At 41.5% G+C, this 20,739-nt stretch overlaps 2 protein-coding genes across 5 annotated transcripts in view; both read right to left on the reverse strand.

Moving 5' to 3' along the window:
* The window catches only part of pde9ab (phosphodiesterase 9ab), a 44,176-nt gene extending 34,024 nt beyond the window's left edge, over positions 1 to 10,152 (reverse strand). For 2 of the 3 annotated variants that reach the window (XM_060912313.1, XM_060912310.1), the window contains exons 1-2: positions 9,827 to 10,151; positions 9,488 to 9,603 (exon numbers count right to left, since the gene is read on the reverse strand). In XM_060912313.1, coding sequence (XP_060768296.1) covers positions 9,488 to 9,556 — 69 coding nt within the window. In that variant the 5' untranslated portion in view covers positions 9,557 to 9,603; positions 9,827 to 10,151. Of the gene's footprint in view, positions 1 to 9,487; positions 9,604 to 9,826 lie in introns of all 3 variants that reach the window. The other variant, XM_060912312.1, reaches the window with a different exon arrangement.
* Positions 10,153 to 13,424: 3,272 nt separating this feature from the next.
* slc37a2 (solute carrier family 37 member 2) overlaps positions 13,425 to 20,739 on the reverse strand; it is a 33,546-nt gene continuing 26,231 nt past the window's right edge. For both annotated transcript variants that reach the window (XM_060912994.1, XM_060912993.1), the window contains 4 exons: positions 19,987 to 20,065; positions 19,711 to 19,808; positions 18,789 to 18,853; positions 13,425 to 14,941 (listed from right to left, as the gene is read on the reverse strand). In XM_060912994.1, coding sequence (XP_060768977.1) covers positions 14,926 to 14,941; positions 18,789 to 18,853; positions 19,711 to 19,808; positions 19,987 to 20,065 — 258 coding nt within the window. In that variant the 3' untranslated portion in view covers positions 13,425 to 14,925. The remainder of the gene's footprint in view (positions 14,942 to 18,788; positions 18,854 to 19,710; positions 19,809 to 19,986; positions 20,066 to 20,739) is intronic.

Raw genomic sequence — 20,739 nt, forward strand, 5'->3', positions numbered from 1 at the left:
TACCGCTCTCTCTCACACACACACACACTACCGCTCTCTCTCACACACACACACACTACCGCTCTCTCTCACACACACACACACACACTACCGCTCTCTCTCACACACACACACACTACCTCTCACTCACACACACACACACACTACCTCTCACTCACACACACACACACACACTACCTCTCTCTCTCTCTCTCTCTCTCTCTCTCTCACACACACACACTACCGCTCTCTCTCTCACTCTCTCTCACACACACTACCGCTCTCACTCTCTCTCTCTCACACTCACACACACACACACACACACACACTACCTCTCACTCTCACACACACACTACCGCTCTCTCTCTCTCTCTCTCTCTCTCTCACACACACACTACCTCTCACTCTCACACACACACTACCACTCGCTCACTCACACACACACACACACACACACACCACTGTTCTCTCACCCGCATGTGTTATTAACAGATTGTGTTTGAGTTTATGGTGAATCTGTGTCGCTCACCTTCATCTCCCGGGAGCCGCTGAAATTGCCATTTTGAATGCTTTATGTTAATGTAATGTAGTTTTCAGTTTTTTGTTTACTTCAACTTAAGACATATTCTGCTGCGCTCACAAAAGTTAAGAGATTTAAAGATGATTGATGGACACCATTGCAGGTGTAGCCATGTTTTTCCAATAAAAAATAATGTTGGAATGGAAGCGATGCATTGGGTGTTTTTTTTAAATGCTAGATACAGGGCAGAACGGCGAGTAGAGGTAAGAAAAACATTATATATTTAATTATCGTGATACATATCGATATCGAGATATTCAGTCATGTTATCGAATATCGCATATTTTTCTGATATCTTGCAGCCCTAGTAAACACCACCTTAGGCATCCTTTTTTTTTTTAACATACAAACTTTATCGATTTCTATTTTATGACTCCTGCATTATCGAGTCAGTACAAAAACATTGTAGAGTTCCAAGCGTTTGTTCATTTTCCAGCACAAAATTAAATGTTACAGAAAAAAAAAGTTTGTAATATGTCTGAGCAGCATATTACATACCGTACATAAGAGAGCACTTTTCAGATTAAAAAAGAAAAACATAATGAAGCCTACTGGGTTTTGGTGCAAAATGAAGAAGCAAGTGTGACAAAGTGTCCAGAAGAACCGTGGCTGGTTCTGCAAGATGCTCAGTAAAACCTACAGCTCATATCCTTACAATACTGCACTCACTGTACCGGAGAATACTATATATATTTTTTTTTTTAAAGCAAAGGGTTGTCTCACCAAATATTGGCTTTGTTTCATTTCCTATGGCTTACTGCTCGATAGTATTTTTTTTTAATGTTGAAACATTTAATTTCATTATTTTTTAAGACAATTTTGGTCTACAGCATTCCTTTACATGTGCTTCAGACTTTTTACACAGTACTGTGTATATTATTTTTTTCAAGCACTGCATTTCAAATCATACAGATTACAATACTAATTGTACAGCTAATCTGTGTCTTTTTTTACTTTTTTTTTTTTTTAGACATAGACAACCTTTATTGTCATTCAGTATGCAACAAGTGTACACAGAACGAAATTTCGTTGCAATTTGGCTCGGCACGGAATTAAATATAAAAGTATATTAAAAATATGCAGCAGCAAAAATATTATAAAGTGCAGTAGTATAAAGTGACCTGTGGAATTAGGAATTGTTCAAGTATAAATAGAAGTTTAGAGTTCAGTTTGATTTAGAGTTTGGATTTGGAGTTCAGCAGTCTGGTGACCTGGGGTAAAAAGCTGTTACAGAATCTGGTGGTCCTGCACCGAATGCTGCGGAACCCCTTTCCAAAGGCCAGGAGGGAGAACGGTCCATAGTGAGGGGTCACTGATGATGTTTAATCAGTACTATTAATTATTAATTATAAAAATTAATATTATATCTCATCTCATTATCTCTAGCCGCTTTATCCTGTTCTACAGGGTCGCAGGCAAGCTGGAGCCTATCCCAGCTGACTACGGGCGAAAGGCGGGGTACACCCTGGACAAGTCGCCAGGTCATCACAGGGCTGACACATAGACACAGACAACCATTCACACTCACATTCACACCTACGCTCAATTTAGAGTCACCAGTTAACCTAACCTGCATGTCTTTGGACTGTGGGGGAAACCGGAGCACCCGGAGGAAACCCACGCGGACACGGGGAGAACATGCAAACTCCGCACAGAAAGGCCCTCGCCGGCCACGGGGCTCGAACCCGGACCTTCTTGCTGTGAGGCGACAGCGCTAACCACTACACCACCGTGCCGCCATTAATATTATATTTGGTTTAAATATAATAATGCATGTTTTCTACATGCACTATTATATTTAAACCAAAACCACTGCCAAGAATTTTTCACTCGAGCTCGACATGATCTTGTGAATAAACCCTCATCAAGCTGCTCTCTACAGATGGTACGGCTACTTGTGAATGCCACAGACACCTGTGACTCAGAACGAGGCTTTTTTTTTTTTCACGCCAGATGACATAAGAGCCCTACTGAGAGACAAAAAAAAAAAAAAAAAACACATCGCACTGACACAAGGATGTAAATGAAAATACTGTATGTCAGTTTTCATTTCTGTTGTACTGATGTTTGCAATTGTGAGGTTCGTAATTATTATTATTTTTAATAAAAAAAGCTTTATTGTTTTCTGGGATGAGTTTCTCAGGGAAATTCAGCTTTTGCATTCGCATAATTTCCCAAAAGTAAATTATCCAAAACCATCTATAACATAATTTGATCTTATGTTCACATCATGTAGGATTTGTTATTTGGTATTTAACCAAACGTTTGGATCGTTGGAGATGACTCTACAAAGGAACAATCTTTACTTCCTGTTGAATAATAACCTAAGTATTTAAATAAAGTAATTAACAAAAAGAGGTTTTTTTAAACAAGAATAACAAGATAACAAAACAACAATGGATTGAGGGTTTTAGAATCAACTCTTTAAATATTAAAATATTAAGAACGTTAGATAAAAATATCTACTTATTGACCCATACCTTTTTTTTTTTTTTTTTACCTACGGGACAACATAAAATTATCAGTTGAGCTGTCATACAAGGGTAAGTCAAAAAGTTCTAAGACAAATTGAAAAAAAAATAATCTTTATTTATGAAAATAACAAAAGCTATTTCTCTACATATCCTCCATTTAAGTCTAAACACTTCTGCAAGCAGTGTTTCCATTGGAGAATTTCTTCTTTGTATTCCTTTTGAAATTATAATCTGTCTTAGAACTTTTGACTTACCCTCGTATAAACAACACCTCTTTCTTTTAGAGCTTGATTTTAGCTATGGTGATATTACTATCAGGGTTTTATTTCTTCTTCATTTTCCTCACATACTACCACCTGGTGTCCATCACTCCTGACAGGTTCCTGGGTAAACTAAAGACGAAAGATGGATATGGGTCCGTCTCAGAAACTGCTCTCTCATTTGGGACATTATGGTCAAAAAATAAATTTTCAAACTTTACTACCGTAAAATACCAAATAATAGCCCGGGCGATTATTTGTCTCAATCACGTAAGAGACCCGGCGCGTATTAGAGACTAGGCGGCTATTTGGAACAGGCGATTAATTCCTTCTTCACAAACACCTTCCCCAAAATCTACCTCAAAACGGGGGAAAAAATCATTCTCAGATAGGCCTACTTTTAACCAGTATAACTTACAGTTTGTTTAGAGTTAGATTACAGATAGCACGGTGCCGACTTCGGGGAATTTTGAAGACGCAGAATGCATCTTCGCATGGCACAGTCGGGGTGGATAAAGGATAAATCACACACCTTTTCCTGTTAATGACTAGTTAAGCGCATGCTTTACAAAATAATCAAGAAACCACACCATTGTCTGTGCGCAGCACTGTGATTTAATTACTCTGCAAAGTTATGGTCACTTGCTATCACCCTCACCCATGCAGCCGCCACCCTTTGCGCTTCGCGATGTCTGTCAATCTGAAATTGCATGGAGGGCGCGACGTTGAAGCAACATAATTAGGGTGCGAAGTGTCAAACCAAAGGGTTTTTTCTTATGCTGAAAAATAAGTGACCTGCAGTGGCTACATACTGTCATCTTGCATCACGTTTCTCTCCAAGACGTCTCCCTATTTGGCCGATATGAGCCTATTCCCCGAGTGAGTTGGTACGGTGGCTCGACCCCGTAGAAAACTTAAAGTTCGGATGAAAGTTAGTTGAATAGGTTACTGACTTGTAGGCCTACATGTTGCCTGCCTGACGTGTGCTTCTGCCCAACTTGCACGACAGATTACTTGTTGAAAAGGCCCCTTGGATTAGATTGGCCGCGAGCAGACTGAAATGCATGTTAGAACGCTCTCACCTTTTTTGTAAAGCGTCTTCCAGATCCGAATGGGTAAGGGCAAGTGAAATGGTATAAGGTCTTTAATAAAACTCAGTGTGTGCTTTGACGCATGCATTCGGCAATTTAGGTCGTTTAACAGAAGCAGCAGTCCAACCTTGGAAACCCGCAGTCCTCAATGTCACCACACACGCTGGCTTTCGTTGGGTATACCCAAAGGGGTGGCTAAGACATCTGTCAAAAGTTACGGAGTTGCATTCCTCAAGAAATATTACGGTAGACCAAGATTATAACATTGAAATGGCATGTTTATTATCACGTAACAAAATGTTGTAAACAGTATTATAGAAATAATTTCATTCATTCATTCATTCATTCATTCATTCATATTGTTTCGGTAGAAAACTATGCAATGCAAAATCGTTTAAACACCAGAAAACCAGAAAAGTGCTGGGCCTCAAGATTCTAGATAGAACGTTCGGACGCTTTTTTTTTTTTTAAGACCCCGGCGAGTATTCGGAACCGGCCTTTATTTGTCACAACACACGCGTACACCCGGCCGTTAAAGGGAACTCGGCGGTTAATTGGAACTCGGCTATTATTTGGTATTTTACGGTATTTTTTTTTTGCATTTACCCAACACTCAATATTTCTTTTGTCATGTTTAATAAGAATAAAGATAGTATCTTGCTTTATCTGGCCTCCACTATGGAAATTTTTTTATTACAATTCAAGTGCTTTTGTAAAATTGATTTCCATCTAAAATAACTCCATCATGAAGAATTAAAGCCCCTCCTTCACAGATGAGTGAAAATATTGAATACATTTCCTCTTTTTGATTGCTTGGGTTAAAAATGCCTAGTGATGATGACTGAATTGATTATTCACTTAAATATGAATAAAATGATACATTTTGGGGATTTGATATGGCGAAACGGGACACAATGGAAAAATCAAGAACACACCGGAAAGATGAGAATAACGGCGGTGGTAAAAGAACAGCGACTGTACCGGCTGAAGGTCGCGCGGGTCTCTGCTGCGGCGCGCGAGCAACGGGACATCACTACCACACCAGACGGAGCGCGAGGCGGGGGCGGGGCAAAATGACTGGCCGTAGATTCTATCAAAAGTCCGATCTAAATTGACCGTGGTTGCAAAATATTGGCCAAAAACACGCAAACACTACGAAATACGAAAGTAAGATGAAAAAGAAATATTCTATTGCCTTATACTGCAAGACTAAAACAAAACTGTCAAAACTCGCCTTTTCTGTGATAACGTCCGAACAGATCACTCGCGTAACAGAAAGACCACAAATGGAAGCACGATCAGCTTCTAACTGTTGGAGTGGAAAATTCCATTCAACACACGCAAATTGTTAATGTGTGTCCTTCCCCGCGCACAAATAACACGCTACGGTAAAAAGTACACCACAACTCATTTTATAGCTCAGAAATTCATACAAGACCAGCTACCATCGTAACATATCCTGTAAGCAACGTATTCTATACCTAACTTTCAGCTTTCGTTTTAAAAAACAAAATTGCAGATTTAAAACTAAATGTTTATATGGCGTAGTGATTTTAAGTTACTGCTTTTGGTGAGGTAGTGACCTCGACCCTGTGGCTTTCCGTTTAGATCAAAACACACGATCGTATTGGTTTTGGGTCTGCGGAAAATGGAGTTACAACGGTGATGAAATATTTTGCGTGATGTTTTATTACGGTTATGATTATTCTGTGAGCGCACCAATCCTTAGGTGGATAAAGTTACAACTTAAAATACAATTAGTGATAACTGTAGACTTTTCAGTGGACTACAACCTTTGTAAGGGAATGCGATGTAGTCAAGCATTTATCATGTCCCAGATCAAGCCGCCATTTTTCCACAAATTTGCAGAATTTTTGCCAAATTCTGAATAAAGATTTAGTTTTATCTGTATTATTTCTTTCATCATTTTATTTCAAATTAAAACCATCACCATTCAAAACCGTATAGTTTACTGACTGTGAGTATATTTAGTGGGGGACCCACAGAGTACCCAGCATACCTGTCAACCCTCCTGTTTTTCCCGGGAAATCCCTTATTTTGACTTATTTCCCGCTGTCTTCCCGTTTTTTAATTTTCCCGAAAATATCCCGTAAAAGTCGGTAGGTCCAGAATTCATGACGTGCCTCTGACAGGAGTTTACAGCAGGAAGTCGGGCCATGAATTCACATCCCCGCCCTCTCAGGCATCAGTAATTACATAACTACGTCTGGAGGCGAGGCTGAGCAAGTGATTAGGTCCAGTGTTGCCAGATTGGGTGGTTTCCTGCCCAAGTTGGGCGGTTTCAAGTGCATTTTGGCGGGTTTTGAACATATTTTGGGCTGGAAAACTTCAGCAGTATCTGGCAACACTGATTAGGTCTGAGGTGAAGATGGCGATGCTAATAGCTAAGAAAAACATTAGCCTCTCTTTCTTTGATGATTTCAACAAGTGCGTGGCTGGAATGTTCCCAGACTCTTCCATCGCAAAGAAATTTTCCATGGGGAAAACGAAAGCCTCCCAAATAATCAAAGGTAAGCTACACATGTTTACATTAAGTATGTCCTGGCTAAGACCTCATAAATAGCCTAGTGTAAACTAATTGGTGTATTAACTGTTTTATCCACTCACTGTCTATTTTATTTTCTATCTGAAACCCATTTTAAATCACTCTTGGTTTAATATCTTATATTACTCTATCTATCTATCTATCTATCTATCTATCTATCTATCTATCTATCTATCTATCTATCTATCTATCGTTCCGAGGCCATGACTATGGTAAAACCATAATAAATTGCAATGGAATTGAATTTATTGACTGGTTATATAATGACCTTTCTTATTTTAACATAAGATACGTATTTTAGCCCTTAATTTGGGAAATAACCGGTACCACTGAAAGCAAATAAAAATAAATGTATAGTTTATTCGCAAATGCACTCTATAAACTATAAGCATATTGAGTTTGGGTCTTGGCTATCACCAACATGCACCAGAGTACAGGAAATCACAAATACTAGATAGAAAATTGCCCCCCATTCAACTACACACCCACTTTTGGTGAAGGGTATGACTTTCCGAAATTTTCCCTTTTTTTGAGTTAAAAATCTGGGAAATATCCCTTTTTTTCAAACCTCAAAGTTGACAGGTATGGTACCCAGACCCATATATACCATTTTTCTTTTTCACATTTGAGGCGTTCCTCAGTCAGAGGAACACTGTATGTATCAGCATACCATAGACATCCTAATACACAGACGGAGAGTTGGCTGTTCTGACGCGAGAAATACGGTCGCCATCTTGGAGTGGTGAGAAAGCGCAAGATATCAAGGTACCGTCTATCAGTCTAGGGGGATTCAGTTTGCCCCTTTATCCATTAAAGAAATTAAATTTGGAGTGTTTTTAAATAATAACAAAATTGAATATGGTATTAATAATTTACTACTTTTAGGTAAACACTTTATTCACAAATGTCATTTTTTTAAAACTAAACCTTATGTTACACACTGGAAGAATGACCTCAAGCTTTTTGCCAAATCTCTAAAGTTAGTTGAAAATAAGGATGTTGGTTATTTTATATCTTTTTTGGATGACTTTGATTTACTCGATTAACATATGTAAAGATAGTTAAGTAACCCCTTTCTTGTTCATATTTTTTACTTTATTGCTATGTGTGTGTTTTACTATTTTGATGTTTTTGGATCTGTATATATATGGTGCTCTATTTGTTTGTATTTTGAATGTTTTGGGAAATAATAAAAAAAAAAGTACCGTCTATTACTGCACGACTGAAGAAGAAGACAAGAGACAAGCTGCCAGGCTGGTGCTCAGCGTACTCCTGCTCAAACGAGCGAACCGTTTCAAACAGAAGCAGGGGGATTACTTTTCACAAGTAAGATTTAACATTACCGTACTATTTGTTGTTTTTTTTAAATAGTATATTACCAGAGCTGAGAAGGAGCTAAGAGACTTAAATTGTCATCAGGTAGCACTAGTCTGATACATAAGAGTATGACAATAATAGACATGAATGAAATTAAATATGATAAAGTCGAAATAAATGATGAGGAAATTATGATGATTGTGAACGACAACGGGTATAAATGTACAGTCTAGATTGTGTTGGGGTAGGGCTGTTAACCTACGTTAACCTGTCAAATTTTTCACGGTTTCAAAAAAAAAAAAGTTTGTCGGTTAAAGTAACCTGTAAATAACAGTAGAGGAAATGCTACAAGATTACACTTCGCCATCTCTTATAAATTCACTGACTAGATTAATTTCCCCTTTGATATGTTCTTAACAATCTATTTAAAGAAAACACACACATTTGAATCATTATAATGGATTTAGATTGTTAAAACCGCATTTTATTTGCAACAGATTGGTGGTTGTAGCCGATAGAAAAACGTTAAGCTGTTTATATCTAATGTATTTAGTATTACACTGAGTGCAGCGGATCACCACTCCAGGATGGCGGCCCCGCGCCTCGTCAGCGCTTTTAGAATTTACATTGGATGCTCCGTCGATGTATTAGGATGTCTATGCAGCATACCGCCAGGAGGCTCATCATCTCATCTCATTATCTCTAGCCGCTTTATCCTTCTACAGGGTCGCAGGCAAGCTGGAGCCTATCCCAGCTGACTACGGGTGAAAGGCGGGGTACACCCTGGACAAGTCGCCAGGTCATCACAGGGCCGACACATAGACACACAACCATTCACACTCACATTCACACCTACGCTCAATTTAGAGTCACCAGTTAACCTAACCTGCATGTCTTTGGACTGTGGGGGAAACCGGAGCACCCGGAGGAAACCCACGCGGACACGGGGAGAACATGCAAACTCCACACAGAAAGGCCCTCGCCGGCCCCGGGGCTCGAACCCAGGACCTTCTTGCTGTGAGGCGACAGCGCTAACCACTACACCACCGTGCCACCTTGAATTCTGACATATATTCACATATATTGTTTTTGAGTAAAGTGGCATGTTATTGGCACGTTCTCATGTTTTGTGCACTAGATTTAACTTCATTTTGGCACTTCATTACTTAACTTCATTTTGCCCAGGCTCATCATTGAAAGGTTTTAAAGGTTCTTCTTACCCTCTGAACTTTTCCATCCACATCCAGGTACACGGTTTTAGGAGCATAGGACGAAGAGCTGGATCCCATTGTGACCTTTATTGGGATTTGTTTTCTTGTTGTTGCTACCTTTCTTTCTGGAAAACCAAAGAAAATCATTTGAATTGTTGAAAATTCAGAACTGACATATCATATGAGACAAAATGAAGCAGAGGAGAAATGCTACATGAGGTACCACAGTAAACACCTGCTCTGCTCACCTCAGCAAACAAGCAGGAAAATAACTTCAAAAATTACAAAGAAACTTGAAAATCATGTTGACAAATGAAAGTAAACAGTACAATTATCGTTTCTACTAACCTCAGGAAGTGTTAAAAGCCTTGGAGAAGTGCGCGTCAGGGCGGGCTGTGTGTGAGCCATCCGCCTTCCCTCAGCCTTTAAACTCACACACAGGCTCACACAGGAGAGAAAAGCGCGGGAATATTCATGGCGCGCGAGATGTGGGCGGGGCCGAAATATCCCGTGCACTTGCTCGCGCGTTGCCCTGGAAACGCTCCAGCTGGAAGTGAGTTTGAAAGACTGATTCTTTTGGAGTCGACTCCTGTTCCAGTTCAAGATGCTGAGAACGTTAGGATTTTTCGGAGTCGACTCCGATTCTGCAAATGAATATCTTCATTTTCTCATCTCATCTCATTATCTCTAGCCGCTTTATCCTGTTCTACAGGGTCGCAGGCGAGCTGGAGCCTATCCCAGCTGACTACGGGTGAAAGGCGGGGTACACCCTGGACAAGTCGCCAAGTCATTACAGGGCTGACACATAGACACAGACAACCATTCACACTCACATTCACACCTACGCTCAATTTAGAGTCACCAGTTAACCTAACCTGCATGTCTTTGGACTGTGGGGGAAACCGGAGCACCCGGAGGAAACCCACGCGGACACGGGGAGAACATGCAAACTCCACACAGAAAGGCCCTCGCCAGCCACGGGGCTCGAACCCGGACCTTCTTGCTGTGAGGCGACAGCGCTAACCACTACACCACCGTGCCGCACCTCTTCATTGTCTGTCTGGTAAAAAGATACTAAAGGAGCTCTCCAGTTATGAAAGTACACAGCCTATTACATGACTGATTCGTGTATGAAATTAGGTCTTTGGAGTCTCATCTCATCTCATTATCTCTAGCCGCTTTATCCTTCTACAGGGTCGCAGGCAAGCTGGAGCCTATCCCAGCTGACTACGGGCGAAAGGCGGGGTACACCCTGGACAAGTCGCCAGGTCATCACAGGGCTGACACATAGACACAGACAACCATTCACACTCACATTCACACCTACGGTCAATTTAGAGCCACCAGTTAACCTAACCTGCATGTCTTTGGACTGTGGGGGAAACCGGAGCACCCGGAGGAAACCCACGCGGACACGGGGAGAACATGCAAACTCCGCACAGAAAGGCCCTCGCCGGCCACGGGGCTCGAACCCAGGACCTTCTTGCTGTGAGGCGACAGCGCTAACCACTACACCACTGTGCCGCCCCGTCTTTGGAGTCGACTCTTCAAAAATTAAACAGATTAGACAAATATCTCATCTCATCTCATTATCTCTAGCCGCTTTATCCTTCTACAGGGTCGCAGGCAAGCTGGAGCCTATCCCAGCTGACTACGGGCGAGAGGCGGGGTACACCCTGGACAAGTCGCCAGGTCATCGCAGGGCTAACACATAGACACAGACAACCATTCACACACCTTTACATTCACACCTACGGTCAATTTCGAGCAGGGGTGTCCAAACTGATCCATAAAGGGCCGTGTGGCTGCAGGTTTTCATTCCAGCCATGCAGCAGCACACCTGATTTGGCTTATTCAATCAACCGGCACACCCACCCTTTAATCAAGGGTGGGTGTGGCTGCAAGTATTTGACTGTGTGAAGACAGTTCAGTTGATTGAATGAGCCAAGTCAGGTGTGCTGCTGCATGGCTGGAATGAAAACCTGCAGCCACACGGCCCTTTATGGATCAGTTTGGACACCCCTGATTTAGAGCCACCAATTAGCCTAACCTGCACGTCTTTGGACTGTGGGGGAAACCGGAGCACCCGGAGGAAACCCACACAGACACGAGGAGAGCATGCAAACTCCACACAGAAAGGCCCTCACTGGCCACTGGGCTCAAACCCAGGACCTTCTTGCTGTGAGGCAACAATGCTAACCATGACACCACTGTGCCACCCCACTGGAGACATTAATGCTTGCTTTATCTATCTATCTATCTATCTATCTATCTATCTATCTGAACCCAAGGGTTACAACAGGTTATGTATCATATAAACTAAATCCATTGGGACAATATTTGTTTGTATTCCAGTGATTTACGTTTAGATCATAAAATGATTGCATTATTTGAAATACATTCTTCTAATACGAATATTAATAATAAGAAGTAAATAAGATATATATATATATATATATATATATATATATATATATATATATATATATATATATATATATATATATATATATATATTTTAAACAATAGCAGTCAATAATAGGCCTTATTGATAGCGATCCCCGGAAGGGCACTTGGTAGAGTGTATACCTGTGCCAAGCCAAATGTTATCAACATCAAAATCAAATCACTTGAACCTAGGATAATACTAAAACTGTCCACCAAATTTAATCAAAATCCGTTCAGTACTTATTGAGTTACATTGGAAACAGGCAAAAAAAGATCCTGGATCCACATAGATTTGGATTTGCGTCAGAATCTAGCCAGTTGTTCTTTGCTCCATGGCCCACCTTTCCTCCAAATTCCACCAAAATCCGTTCACTACTTTTTGTGTTATGTTAGGAACAGGCAAACAAACAACTAAACAGAGACAAAAACATAACCTCCTCCAACAAAGTTGGCAGAGGTTAAAAAAAACCCCAAAACAATAAAAAAAAAGCTGTACAAACATATTCACACACTCATTCATATCTCGAGGCAATTCAGAATGCAGTCAATCCAACTACCAGCATATTTTTGCATGGTGGGAGGAAACCAGAGAGCCCAGAGGAAACCTACATGGACACAAGGAGAATGTGTGAAACTCCATCCAGCCCGAGCTCAGGATCAAACTGTGGACCCTGGAGCAGTGAGGCAGCAATGATACCCACCGCAACACCATGCTGTCATTCGTATCATGGTCTAATTTATTACAGCAGCAGTGTAACACCTTGGATATTTGCATGTTATTAATTTAGTTCCAAGGTTAAATGGTTTCTCCTGTTGCTTGAGTGCAAAACATTGCTGTGTCTAATGTTTGTAACATTGTTAATGTTTGTTCATTATATTGAAGGATACCAATACTTTTGAAGGGCACTGTACTTTTCCAAGTGACATGCAAATAATGTGCCAAAATGAAGTTAAATCTAGTGCACAAAACATGAGAACGTGCCAATAACATGCCACTTTACTCAAAAACAATATATGTGAATATATGTCAGAATTCAAGGTGGCACGGTGGTGTAGTGGTTAGCGCTGTCACCTCACAGCAAGAAGGTCCGGGTTTGAGCCCCGTGGCCGGCGAGGGCCTTTCTGTGCGGAGTTTGCATGTTCTCCCCGTGTCCGTGTGGGTTTCCTCCGGGTGCTCCGGTTTCCCCCACAGTCCAAAGACATGCAGGTTAGGTTAACTGGTGACTCTAAATTGACCGTAGGTGTGAATGTGAGTGTGAATGGTTGTCTGTGTCTATGTGTCAGCCCTGTGATGACCTGGCGACTTGTCCAGGGTGTACCCCGCCTTTCGCCCGTAGTCAGCTGGGATAGGCTCCAGCTTGCCTGCGACCCTGTAGAACAGGATAAAGCGGCTACAGATAATGAGATGAGATGTCAGAATTCAATGCATCTTAAAATGCAGTCAGCTCGGAAATATGTTTCATAAAAGAAAAATAAAATTACTCCAGACAACAAACACTTATCAAAAAGCACAACACACTGTTTATTTCCAAGTGTTTCATTATCATGAAAACAATTTGTTAGCATTGTAGTTGAATTCACTGTATTGTCACACAGTGTATACTAATAAATATCTCATCATGTCTTATATACATTGATATTAATCAATCATTTGAGCTTTTAAACAAAACATTGATTCTTCCAAAGCTTTGCATTGACTTTGCAGTTAATTCGAGGTGAATGTCAATTTCATTAAAACGTCCATAGTGTAGTTGAAAAGTGCTTGTTGCAACTGCTTTACAACCTAGTGAATTTACGAATACATGGTCTCTGAAGACAATTCAATTATATAAAGCCTCGGATTTCATTGTTTAATTAGTGAGTCATGTTGTAAAGCATAGCCAAACTCATTCCAGCAGATTTGCACAGCAAAATCTGGCTCATCTGAACACCCAAACATTACTGTAGCCCGCTCTCAGACAGAGACTATCTGAGTAACCTGAAGAATAGTGTTTCTGCGAGTGTGTGTGTGTATATATATACATGTACACTACCGTTCAAAAGTTTGGGGTCACCCAGACAATTTTGTGTTTTCCATGAAAAGTCACACTTTTATTTACCACCATAAGTTGTAAAATGAATAGAAAATATAGTCGAGACATTTTTCTGGCCATTTTGAGCATTTAATCGACCCCACAAATTAATGTGATGCTCCAGAAACTCAATCTGCTCAAAGGAAGGTCAGTTTTATAGCTTCTCTAAAGAGCTCAACTGTTTTCAGCTGTGCTAACATGATTGTACAAGGGTTTTCTAATCATCCATTAGCCTTCTGAGGCAATGAGCAAACACATTGTACCATTAGAACACTGGAGTGAGAGTTGCTGGAAATGGGCCTCTATACACCTATGGAGATATTGCACCAAAAACCAGACATTTGCAGCTAGAATAGTCATTTACCACATTAGCAATGTATAGAGTGGATTTCTGATTAGTTTAAAGTGATCTTCATTGAAAAGAACAGTGCTTTTCTTTCAAAAATAAGGACATTTCAAAGTGACCCCAAACTTTTGAACGGTAGTATATGGGTGAGAGAGAGAAAGAGAGAGAGAGATGTGTTTGGTCCTGAATCTAGAGTAACCATAGAGACTTGGGATAAAAGCAAATATACATGATTAGCATTTTGTAATGATTAAAACAAAACAAAAAAATCAGGCACAGTTCAGTTAAAATCGAGGAGTTCTGATTCTCTTTCTTTCTTTCTTCTTTTTCTTCTTCTTCCCCCCTATACATCAAAGGGGCTTGTTTCCGCCCATCGTTTCATTCATCACACCATTGGGCATATTGTTTCTTTTGTCTGAGGGTAAAAGGATAAAAGTGTCCCATATTCAGATGAAAATAAAAATATCTTTTAAAAAAACAGCTTTGTGTGATGGATCAGGAAATCGGGTCTTGGTTTTGTTGTTTTGTCACCGCCACCATTTTCCCACCACAGCTGTGATATTCACTTGTCCGGCTGCACCTCAGGTCTCTTTGAACCTGAAATGAAACAGGCAGATCAAACCAGGATACAAAAACTCGACACTTCCCAATTATTCATTAGATCCTTCTGATTTAATAGGAGCCATAATACAGTCGGAAATTATCAGCTATTAATTAGACTGCATGAGGTTGCATGCCCGACGGAAGCTTTGACTGAAAAGTGCTAAAAAAAAAAATTCTAACACAAAAATATTATAAATACAAAAGTATCTAAATGATCTTGTTCATTACATTGACATCACAACAGAAACCTCTTTTTCCTCCCCACACCTTCGCTTCTTTCATATTCTTACAGGAATAAGTTCAGTGTTCCTGATGATATGGATTACATAAAACATTCTGTGTGAGAATACTCAAGGAAGCAAAGAACCTGACTGATGAGTTTGTTTCTTAAGGATCGCGTGGTTATTATATATACTGTCAGAAACGGGGGAACAGTAGGAGTCCATTTTCAGCCCCCAAGGTACAAGCTACACTAATGTGCCCCCTCAGGCTCATTATTGGACCTCAAGGTAACTACTGCCGCTTTTCCACTACCAACGCGGCTGAGTTGGGCTGAGCCATGCCGTGCTGAGTTGGGCTGAGTCGAGCTGAGCGGGGCTGTTGGAGTTGCATTTCGACTACAACCGCGCTGAACCGTGCTGGCTGGAAGTGGGTGGACACATTGGGTGGAGTTAGCGAAAGTGGGTGGACGTCACGTGATGTCGTTAGGCGGCGCAAACAGTGACATCAGTGACCTTTTAAGCGGTAGTCTCACGACCCGGATAGTAAACAATAAACATGGAGTCATTAGTGTTGCTGGTCTTGGTGCTGTGGCTTGTTGTCACCGACAACGCCAACAGATACTGGCAAGAGCGTATAGATGAGGCGAGGCGCATAAGGCTTCAGAAATTCTCGTAATTCGTAATTCTTCTTCTTCCGGGTTTACGGTGTTTACGGATCCCAGCGTGCTCGCGGGGCGTGTGTGGGCATGTGAGGACACTCCTCCTCACCAATCAGTGCACAGGGGAGTGTCTGCTCACGCCCCCAGCCTCACTCGGCTCGGTTTGGCTCGCTTCAGCCCCACTCCAAAACCGTGCGAGTTTTGGGGGCTGAGCAGGGCTGAAGCGAGCTGAGTCGTGCTGCTCTGAGGTAGTCGAAACGCAAGCCGTGTCGGGCTGAAGTGAGCTGAAAAAGGGTAGTGGAAAAGGGCCATAAGTGTATCTTTTTAGAGTCAAAAAGGTACATACACTACCGTTCAAAAGTTTGGGGTCACTTTGAAATGTCCTTATTTTTGAAAGAAAAGCACTGTTCTTTTCAATGAAGATCACTTTAAACTAATCAGAAATCCACTCTATACATTGCTAATGTGGTAAATGACTATTCTAGCTGCAAATGTCTGGTTTTTGGTGCAATATCTCCATAGGTGTATAGAGGCCCATTTCCAGCAACTCTCACTCCAGTGTTCTAATGGTACAATGTGTTTGCTCATTGCCTCAGAAGGCTAATGGATGATTAGAAAACCCTTGTACAATCATGTTAGCACAGCTGAAAACAGTTGAGCTCTTTAGAGAAGCTATAAAACTGACCTTCCTTTGAGCAGATTGAGTTTCTGGAGCATCACATTAATTTGTGGGGTCGATTAAATGCTCAAAACGGCCAGAAAAATGTCTCGACTATATTTTCTATTCATTTTACAACTTATGGTGGTAAATAAAAGTGTGACTTTTCATGGAAAACACAAAATTGTCTGGGTGACCCTAAACTTTTGAATGGTAGTGTATATGGTCCCAAGCAGTATATAAAAGGGTACAAATAAGTACTTGAGAGGGTACTGCCCCAGTGACAAGCCATTGTACCCCTAAAAGTAGGTACAATAACGTACTTTATTTTCTGAGTGTATAAAGTTTGTTTTCTGAAAAGTCCTTTTTATTTATTCTGAATAAGGTTACTAGCTTTTGGTGGGCTCTCATTTCATTATCTTTATATATCAATACCATTGTGTTATATATTGCACTTGTTAGCACCCTCTAGTGGCTGTTCAATTAAGTACAATTCGACTACAAAGGACCATTTTTAAAGGAGATACATAGAACCATGGCCTCACATTTTGTTTATAAATGCCTTGAGACCTGAAGAATGACATAGGAATAGTTTTAAGCGTTAACAATAAATCTAATATAGTAATTTTTATGATTAAAATTATTCATATAGGTAGCGGTCTGAGTGAATGACCTTGACATCTGTGACGTCACCGCAGGAAGGCTATCGGTCTCATCGCCATTTCCGCTATGCTAAAACACAGAGCTGACTGCAACTTCGAGCTTCAATTTTGAGCTAATTTAACGCCATGCCACGTAGATGTGTTGCTGGCGGGTGCAGCAACACAATAGAAGGTGGATTTACGCTGCATTCATGGCCCAAGAATGCTCAAACTGCAAAGATTTGGACGCGTTTTGCGAGAAGTTCACGGGCACATTGGGCGCCTGCGAAGTGGTCTCTCCTCTGCTCTGCACATTTTACTGAACACTCGTACGAGACCTCTGATCTGTTGAGGAGCGTTGGCTATAAGCCCGTATTAAAAAAGGGTGCAGTACCAATGGTTAAAGGAAAATAAAATTACAAGAAAAGGAAAGTAAGTTCAGTTGCACCAGTTCTCCCAGAGTGTGAGCTGAGGGTTGTTGCTAAAACCCAGGACAGAACGGGACGGGACGGGACATATTATCGCTCGGGCAGTGACCTCCCCGCGGTTGCTGCTAAAACCGGTGACGTCCCGTCCCGGGTTTTAGTAATTGCCTGAGCCGAGCAGTAATGGCGGAGTACTCAATATGGGGAAAATGGAGAATGAGTGGACCAGCCGTCTGATTTCTCCGCTGGATATGCTTGCCTCAGCAGCAAAATCTTGCCCTTACGTGGAAGAAGCGAATGAACGGAGAACTGAACGAACAACTGAAAGTCCAGTTGTTTCAAAACAATCAGCCACAAGATTGGCCTTCAAGAAACAAGAACACAGACGGGTGAGAAGTGACTCTCATTTGGATACAAAACAACAGCACTCGCTGTTTGCCTGCATTTAGATTAATACATGTAACTTGTATTATGTATTTAAGTTACCGGTATAAGATGATTTAATTTGCTTCAGAATGTGATTGTCTCAGTTCATCTGGTTATTTAATTAGCCTTTTACGTTTTATCAGTGAAAATGCATGCATGTACATGTATGTTGCATAAGTTATAACACCTATCCTGTTTTAATGAGAGTCAACCCAAAATCAATGAAGTCAAATCAGTCTTAGTTGAGCAAGTCAGTAACGGTATTTCTTACTTTCACCATAAATTTTTATTTATACGACTTTGGTCTATAGCTGCCAAAGGCCTCGGCCTTAAAACCGGTTCCTGCTGTGATGTCACCCACTCAGGGCTGGCTGGCTCAGCGGGGCGGCTTGAATGCCAACTTTGGGGTCGATTTTAATTCGAAAATATATATATTTTTAATTCCCATTTATGCAGCATACAAGAGTCAAGGATGGAGATAGTATCCACTCAGAAATTTATTTAAAAATAAAGGTTCTGCATATCTCCTTTAAATAGTTTTTTTAAAGCCAGGATTTAAAGAGTTAAACATGATTTTTGGTGACATCAGGGGTTTTTTTTTGCAATAATAAAAAGCAAAAAAAAGTAAAGAAAAGATGGGAAGTCAAAACTTTGACACTAAATCTATAAAAGTTGAGGCCTTTTCCAAAGGCTCTTGTGCTTCATTTTTGCTATTATATCAAAATATTCTTAATACATTTTAATCACGTAAAGACTCTAATCTGAACTGTTAATTCAGTTAACTGCATGAGGATTAGTCCATAATTCTCACCCTCTTTGTCTTGTAGCGTAGCCACACCATCCTCGGACCTCCTTAAACACTAACCTGGACAGTAGCTACAGAAGCAAGAAGGAAGGAAAATGAAGAAGAAACCTTTATTTGTCACATGCACACTTCAAGCACAGTGAGATTCATTCTCTGCATTTAACCCATCTGAAGCAATGAACACACGCACACACACCCAGAGCAGTGGGCAGCCTTACTACAACGCCCAGAGAGCAGTCAGGGGTTAGGTACCCTGCACTTGCAAGGGCACTTCAGCCCAAGGCTGCCCCATGTTAACCTAACTGCATGTCTTTGGACTGTGGGGGAAACCAGAGCACCTGGAGGAAACCCACGCTGACACGGGAAGAACATGCAAACTCCACACAGAAAGGCCCCCACCGGCCGCTGGGCTCAAATTCAGAACCTTCTTGCTATGAGGTGACAGTGCTAACCACTCCACCACCGTGCCGCCCTACTTTCTGTAAACTCATCTCATCTCATCTCATTATCTCTAGCCGCTTTATCCTGTTCTACAGGGTCGCAGGCAAGCTGGAGCCTATCCCAGCTGACTACGGGCGAGAGGCGGGGTACACCCTGGACAAGTCGCCAGGTCATCACAGGGCTGACACATAGACACAGACAACCATTCACACTCACATTCACACCTACGGTCAATTTAGAGCCACCAGTTAACCTAACCTGCATGTCTTTGGACTGTGGGGGAAACCGGAGCACCCGGAGGAAACCCACGCGGACACGGGGAGAACATGCAAACTCCACACAGAAAGGCCCTCGCCGGCCACGGGGCTTGGACCCGGGCCTTCTTGCTGTGAGGCGACAGCGCTAACCACTACACCACCGTGCCGCCCGAATACTTTCTGTAAACTGTTACAGGTTTAATACAGTTTATGGACTTTATAATGCTTACCAGACAGGCCAGTACATCAGCAGTGATGAGCATGTAGAAAACATTATTCCAACCAGTGGGAGAGATCAAGCCGGCTAGAAGAGGTCCAATAGCAGCACCTAGTGGACAGGAGTCATAGCTGAGAACGTGCAACATGTCAGGCCTAACAAATCAGTTTACAGTAAACTGTTGAAGAATATAACTAGTCAGCGTTCTGTTGCTGGCAACAAACTGTAACGATCAGCAGGTGAAATGACAACAAAAATGCTTATTTAAAAGAAGACATTCTGTCCATACCTATCGATCCTGTACCATCAATAATAGCTGTTACAGTGGACAGAGCCCTGGCGTTTCCTCTCAGACACTCATGGGTTCCCTGTGCAGAGAAGAACAAAATCAGAATTGAGACTGAAGCTTAATCCAATCTCAGTCTTAACAGTGATGATGTCTAACCATGGCAACACTAGCATTTGTCCTCATTTATAGTTACATTAACGTTGTGGAATGCGAGTTCCTGTCAACTATGTTACTACAACTATTAATAATGCTGAAGTAACGTTACAGATAACATTACACATGTTCCCTCCTCAGTTTCATCTCATCTCATTATCTCTAGCCGCTTTATCCTGTTCTACAGGGTCGCAGGCAAGCTGGAGCCTATCCCAGCTGACTACGGGCGAAAGGCGGGGTACACCCTGGACAAGTCGCCAGGTCATCACAGGGCTGACACACAGACAACCATTCACACTCACATTCACACCTACGGTCAATTTAGAGTCACCAGTTAACCTAACCTGCATGTCTTTGGACTGTGGGGGAAACCGGAGCACCCGGAGGAAACCCACGCAGACACGGGGAGAACATGCAAACTCCACACAGAAAGGCCCTCGCCGGCCACGGGGCTCGAACCCGGACCTTCTTGCTGTGAGGTGACAGCGCTAACCACTACACCACCGTGCCGCCCCCTCCTCAGTTTCTTCAGGTTAATGGGACGAAAAAATTAGCTTGTCATGTTACTGAGAAATCAGAACGCGTAAAGTTACAGCTTTG

Source organism: Neoarius graeffei, chromosome 28 (assembly GCF_027579695.1).
Source record: "Neoarius graeffei isolate fNeoGra1 chromosome 28, fNeoGra1.pri, whole genome shotgun sequence".
Lineage (NCBI taxonomy): Eukaryota > Metazoa > Chordata > Actinopteri > Siluriformes > Ariidae > Neoarius > Neoarius graeffei.